The sequence below is a fragment of the Cebus imitator genome, unplaced genomic scaffold (assembly GCF_001604975.1).
Source record: "Cebus imitator isolate Cc_AM_T3 unplaced genomic scaffold, Cebus_imitator-1.0 Scaffold142, whole genome shotgun sequence".
Classification (NCBI taxonomy): Eukaryota; Metazoa; Chordata; class Mammalia; order Primates; family Cebidae; genus Cebus; species Cebus imitator.
In genome coordinates this window covers 2,528,930-2,536,223 of record NW_016107457.1, presented here as the reverse complement: position 1 = coordinate 2,536,223, position 7,294 = coordinate 2,528,930, and the positions used below count along the sequence as shown (strand labels likewise).

General features: G+C 38.0%; 1 protein-coding gene across 9 annotated transcripts in view; it reads left to right on the top strand.

Moving 5' to 3' along the window:
* ANK3 (ankyrin 3) overlaps positions 1 to 7,294 on the top strand; it is a 537,795-nt gene that overhangs the window by 353,771 nt on the left and 176,730 nt on the right. For all 9 annotated transcript variants that reach the window (XM_017542288.2, XM_017542287.2, XM_037743372.1 and 6 more), the window contains one exon: positions 1,683 to 1,781. In XM_017542288.2, the coding sequence (XP_017397777.1) occupies positions 1,683 to 1,781 (99 nt within the window). The remainder of the gene's footprint in view (positions 1 to 1,682; positions 1,782 to 7,294) is intronic.

Below are 7,294 nucleotides of genomic sequence, written 5' to 3'. Positions count from 1 at the left end.
AAAAAAAAAAAAAAAACATCAAAAAGTGGGCAAAGGATATGAACAGACAGTTCTCAAAAGAAGACATTTATTTGGCCAAGAAACATATGAAGAAAACTTCAACATCGCTGATCATCAGAGAAATGCAAATCAAAACCATGATGAGACATCATCTCACGCCAGGCAGAATGGCAATTATTAAAAAGGAAGGAAACAAGCCTGGTGAGGCTGTGGAGAAATAGGAACACTTTTCCACTGTTGGTGGGATGTAAATTAGTTCAACCATTGTGGAAGACATTATGGTGATTCCTCAAGGATCTAGAACCAGAAATACCATTTGACCTAGCAATCCTATTACTGAGTATCCCTAAAGGAATATAAATCATTCTACTATAAAGACACAAGCACACGTATGTTTATTGTGGCACTGTTTTACAATAGCAAAGACATGAGACTAATCCAAATGCCCATCAATTACAGACTGGATAAAGAAAACGTAGTATACCTATATCATGAAGTACTATGCAGCCATAACAAAAAAATGAGATCGTGTCCTTCACAGGGACATGGATGAAGCTGGAAGCCATCATTCTTAGCAAACTAACACAGGAACAGAAAACCAAATACCTCATAAGTGGGAGTTGAACAATGAGAACACGTGGACACAGAAAGGGGAACAACAAACACCAAGGCCTGTTGGGGGCTGGGGGGTGAGGGGAGGGAACTTAGAGGATGAGTCAATAGGTGCAGCAAACCACCACGGCACACATGTAACTAGGTAACAAACCTACATGATTTGTACATGTATCTTTTTTTTTGGTAAGATTTTAAAGACAAAGATCATCAAGTAATTTTTCACATGGAATTTAGTTCAGAGAATTTATAACTCTCCTATAACGCTCTGTGCGAACAGGGTTTCTCAGCACTAATATCTGTAAAAGCAAACATCAGGGCTAATATTGATGCTGAACCCTGTCTCATTCTAGCAATAACTAATCTTCATTAACAGATACATAAGCTAGTCATAAAAAATCCATCTCATTAAAAGAGAAATTTTTGACACATTATTTTTGTGGAATGGTCACAAAACTTTTAATATGTTTTGCTGTTTCGATTGGTTGTATTCAAATAATTATAATGATAATAGGAGATTTATTTTTTATATTTAGAGACGTGTTGTCAGGAAATATTTAAACTTTTGTAAATTTAAACTTATATAATTTCATGGCAGAGAAATATGTGGTAATCAATAAAAAACCTTCAAGCATAAAATTACATTAAGATAAAATTATGTAGGGGAAATGGAATGGAAATAGAAACACAAGAGGAAAAAGAATCAATGTAGAATTTCTATTACAAATTTCTATTTAAAAGTTTATTCTTGTGTTTTTTTAATGGTGAGCATCAAATTACTTAGAGTACTTAGATTTTACTGGCTATTCAAAAGAGTAGTGGAACAGTTACATATTTAAATGTTAATATTCAAACTTGTGGGAAATTACATATTTTACAGCTACTTAAACTTATAGAAAAATGTAGTTTTCAACTTAAAAATAAGAAAGTATTTTATGAAATAAATGAGCAAATGTTCGAAGCCCTCTTGCCTACAGCATGTCAGGTGCCATGCTGAATCTTGAAGAAGTACACTGCACTTATAGAATTTATTGTCAAATTTAATTGGCAATGTTTCCTTTGTTCGACAGGATGGTCTGACACCATTGCACTGTGGAGCAAGGAGCGGCCATGAGCAGGTGGTAGAAATGTTGCTTGATCGAGCTGCCCCCATTCTTTCAAAAACCAAGGTAACTTCATTTCAGGTTTCTGGACTGTATTTTGGTGGTTATATGATGAAGCTTTTTGAATCACATAGAAAATGACATTTTCAATGCTGCAATCAGAGTAGCTATGTTCACCAAGACTTGAGAGAACCTCAAAATAAGTTTGGGTTTGTTAAGATTTTATGTACAATGTGCTATACCACAAAGTCATATGTGTGTGTGTGTGTGTGTGTGTCGGCGGGGGAGTTGTTTTGTTTCAGGAATGCTTACTGCTTGATTTTACTCCGTTAAATTTTCATAGCACAGGAATAATTGCTTGTCACGCTAAGAAAGACTAAAAGTTCTACACTCTCTAAAGTATGGTGCTGGCTGTCTTTCTCTACCCCCTCAGTTTATTTCTTGAGCATTTACAGAATATTAAGGAGGTCAAGGATACCACTTAGCTGATGAAGACTGGAAACTTTGGCAAGATTGCACCTTGATTGGGCTTTGGGGAGTATTGACATATCTGTAAGGAACACATGATGATTGCCTGAAAAAAAAATAATGTTTGACTATCTTTTAGACTTTTTTTTTCCATAGTAAAACCCCATTTATTTGACATCATTAGAAAAAGAGAATATTTCCAAATAAATTTTGAGACATATAAACCACCTCATTGTCACTACTATTTTTATTAATTAAACCAGTGATTTTTTAGAAATGATGTGAAGCTTTATTAAGAGCTTTAATCTCTAAACATTATCAAAGCAACAAGAGCACATATTATTTCTGTTTGCACTCTGCTGAGTGTTTCCTCAACAACATTAGGAAGACGGGAAAGGGTTAGATGGTCTGGACAATTCCATCACCCATTTAAAATGTAGGGGTTAGACTGGTGAGCTGTGTGTGGAGGGTGTTATCTAACAGAATTAAGCAGCCATGATGTTTTCATTATATATGATGACACCTTGGCCTTTTGAGTGTTTCTCATCTTGATGATTCTATTTGTCCTTTTCCCTTTACATATCCCATATCTATTTTATTCCCCCCTTCACTGCTGTCTTCTAAGCCACATTATCATCTCTCACTGAACCACTGTGGTAGCCTGCTATGGATCCCCCATTCCCCTTCTTGCCCCTTTACAATTCAGTTCCCACTTTGCAGTCAGAGTGGCCATATAAACTGTCAACCAAATCATGTCAGCTCCTGCTTAAAAACCCTCCCATTAATCCCCATTGTTCTCTTTCAAATTGATTTTCATTTTCCCAAAGCTATAAGGACCAATGTTAAAAATCAGAGAGTTGCTCAACTTTTTTCTCCTATTCATCTCATTGCTTTGGATTTTTTTCTGAGAAATCTTCTTGATTTTTTTTTTGTCCAACCTTTTAATTTTCAAGAACATTTTCTTGTTCTCTGATAGCTTCTTTTCTTAAAGTATCCTATTCTTATTTAATGGGTTCAATATTTTCTGTTTCCTTTTTTAGAGCAGTTGAGATAACTTTTAGTTTTTCTGTTTCCCAAATGTTCCTAATTCCTCAGATTTCCTCTCTCTCTCTCTCTCTCTCTGTCTCTCTCTCTCTCTTTCTTTTTTTTTTTTTTTTTTTTTTTTTTTTTTTGGCTTTGCCTCTATCTTTTATATTGAAGGATTCCGACACTGGCTGTACCTAACTGTGTCAGGCACAAACATGTGAATGGAAGCTCTAAAGAATGTAGGCAGTGCTGATCAGATAGCAGTGGTTAAGAGGGGCTCTTTAATCTCAGGATTTGATTCCTTTTAGCTTGGGGCAGTACAGTTTTTTTGAGAGGCATATCCACCAATCTTTGCAGTGCACACCTGTGTAAATACTTTCTGAGTCAGGGAAAGAAGCTGCCAGTCTTGTGCTTTATGCATACTTTAATCATAATAATGATAACTAATATTTACATGGTGATTACTGCTTATCAGGCTCTTTGTTCTTTACACGTATTAACTCATTTAATCCTCACAATTGCTCTATGAGCTACTGTTATTGCTGTTATTCCCTTTTCATAGAGGAAGAAACTGAAACCCAAAGACATAAAGTAGCTTTCTCAAAATCTCAGTTAGTGCAGAACAAGGATTTGAACCCGTACAGTCTGACTCCAGAGACCACATCCTTAACACCTCCGTTCTCCTTCCTTTTTCTGTGACCACTTATTCTCGGTCCAGATCCTCATCACTGCGCTCTGTTCTGCCTGGGCCCTTGAGTCTGAGTCCTTCTTATTCACCTTCTCCAGACACTAAACTCTGGTGTTCTTCAGGCTAGGTGGAGGCAGTTATCTGACTATGCTGAGTTGGGAAGGGTCTGGAGAACTGAGGACTCCATACACAGTCTTTGAAAGAATCTTCTTTGAAAGATGAGCCCCAAGTCTCATCTTATCTTCTGAGGTACTGCATTTCCACATCCTCTACCTTTTTGGGAGTTGAGAGGCAAATCGGCTTGTCTTTTTATTCCCAGCAGCGTGCTGGAGCCTGGTTGTATCGGCTCGTGAGCTGATTGTGTTCATCTCCCAATTCCACATTCAGTAACATCATATGGACGGCTTGAAATTACTTATTGTGGGGGTATTTACAGCATGGAAATTGGCTCGTGCCACACACTGGGGCTTTTCCTTTTCCGGGAGTTGGATGTTAAACGTTTGTCAGCACAGCACTAATTATACTGCTTCACAGACACTTGAGTTTCAGCCTTTCTCTTCAGCTGGATGAATTACCTCTTTTTTTTCTTCTTCTTCTTCTTTTTTTTTTTTTTCACCTGCCCCCTCGAATTACCTCTTTTCATATTCCAAAGTTTGGAGACAGCCCTCATCTGTTTTTGATTCCTTCCCCATTGTGTATGTGGGAATGGAAAAGGACATAACACATGTGCGCCCTTCTGGATTTTACCCTTTAAATTCCATTACTGCTTTTTGGTGGAGTTTTGGGAGAGGAAGGATAAATATAGCTATTACATCTGCCATGTTTGGTCAGAAGTCTCCTCTGCACTGAGGACAGCCTCCTTAACAGATTCTGACCACCTTTCTTCCTCATCTCCTCCGGTTTTGCTCCCTCCTCACTATCTTCCAGCTGACCAGCCTTCTTTTACTTCCTTGACTACACGTTTGTTCTCATTTCCTGATTGCTTGGTTTGTGTTCCCTCAGCTTCTTCCAGATCTCTGTGATCCCCTTACATTCTTCAACTCAAATGTCTTCCTCCTAGACAGGCGTTTTCTCACGATTTACCCCTCCCATCTTCACCACCCCCGGCCAGTGCCATCTGGCCATATTTTACTTCCTTTAGAGCTTTTAACACCATCTTGAAATTATCTGCTTGTTTACTTGCTTGCTGTCTGGTTCTCTTCAACAGAATGAAACAAGAATTCTTCCTTGTTCAGTGCAATACCGACAACCACCTAATTTAGTGCCCAGCACACAGTAGGGCTTCAGTAAATATTTGTTGAATGATTATTAAGTGAATGAGTACATTCACTTAATAGCCTTAAAGCCATCTGACCAGTTTGTAAAGGATTTCATCATCTGGGCACGGTGGCTCACGCTTGTAATCCCAGCACTTTAGGAGGCCGAGGCAGGCGGATCATGAGGTCAAGAGATCGAGACCATCCTGGCCAATGCAGTGAAACCCCATCTCTACTAAAATTACAAAAAAATTAGCTGGATGTGGTGGCACATGTCTGTGGTCCCAGGTACTCAGGAGGCTGAGGTGGAAGAATCGCTTGAACCTAGAAGGTAGAGGTTGCAGTGAGCCGAGATTGCACCACGGCACTCCAGCCTGGTAACAAAGCAAGACTCCCATCTCAAAAAAAAAAAAAAAAAGGAAAAAGAAATTTCATCTTACTGAGCTAAGAAAGCCCATCACATTGGATCCATATTTTCAGGCACCATATGTAATACCACCTCTTTCCATAGGGCAGTTGATCTTCACTGTTTTCTTATCCTTCTTGACTAATCTTTAAGTTTCCCATCCATACAATCATTGTGTTTTTGCATTGCTAGAGAATTTTTTTTTATTGACACTGCCTCCCATTACTACTCTCCACTATTACTTGTTCTCTCAGATTTTGGGGATTTTTTTGTTTGCTTGTTTACTTCATGTTTTCTTCTAAGATTGTATCAAAACATAAAGCAGGCACCGGGCACAGTGGCTCACGCCTGTAACCCCAGCACTTTGGGAGGCCAAGGCGGGTGGATCATGGGGGCGGGAGTTGGAGACCAGCCTGGCAAACATAGTGAAACCTCGTCTCTACTAAAAATACAAAAATTAGTCGGGTATGGTGGCATGCGCCTGTAGTCCCAGCCACTTGGGAGGTTGAGGCATGAGAATCACTTGAATCCGAGAGGTGGAGGTTGCAGTGAGCTGAGATCATGCCATTGCACTCTAGCCTGGGTGACAGAGTGAGACTCTGTCTCAAAAAAAAAAAAAAAAAAAAAAAAAAAAAGACGTAAAGCAAAAAGAATGTCGGCTGGGCAGGAATAAAGCAGTCCATATGCTCGTGGGTAGCAGTATCTCAAATGGGAAATGTTCCTACCTTTTCCTGCACCTTAATTTCTGTGCTTTAAAATATTTGAGGGAAATTTTTTAGGCAGAAATATATTGATGGACTGACAGTGTACAAGGCCTTTACATTGACCTAGATATTTGATGAGCTCTTTCTGTATATGCAAAGCTCTTTTCTGGGCAATGGAGAAATAATAATCATGTACCTCTTGCCTTCGAGGAACAGAAATAGTGGAAATGTATGTCAGTGAGTGAATAATGCCATGAGAATGGTTAACAAGGAGCTTATATTACTTTTTCTTATCTTGAACTCTTTCTTTATGCCATTTGTTGATAAATTCAAAGCAAATAACTTGCCTCAGAGAATCCAGAAACCTCTGGTTCCTTGGAGCATATTGGACAGGTCATTATTGTCAAAGTTCATTGACGACAACTGTTTTAGAAACTGCATTTGCTGCCAAATTACTTTTCTCAAAAAAAATTAAATTATATTACAATAATTAATAGAGCCTCTCTCAATAATTGAATTCTCTGGGAATTTCCCAGGCTCCCCCACTTTGCCATCCCAGTTAAAGGAAAGGATTGATGTCTTCATATCTTGTTTTGCCTTCTTTAGGAAACATATTGAATGTCAATGTCATTCTAAACATTTTTAAGACCCTATTTATTTATTCTCTCTGCTCTTTAAATGAATTTTTCAACTCATTCCTACTGCACATGATTAACTGTGCTGTTAAACCCAGTTGATTTAAACTAACAAGGCAAGCATTAGCTAATGGTTTTGTCAATGCCTTGCCTTTCCTCATCATAGACACCTGGGGGCACCAGATTGATGGGAAAAGTTTTCCTTTCCCCTTTGATGTGAGATGAAATGCATTACATTCAGACATTTTTTTAAAAAGTCAAATCAATATAGTCTTCAATATCAGGTATTAGTAATTTGTAAGGACAAAACTAATACCAGTCCAATGAATACCAACCTCCATTTTTTCTTTTAGTCTTTTTTTTTTTTTTTTTTTTTTTTTTTTTTTTTTTTTTTTT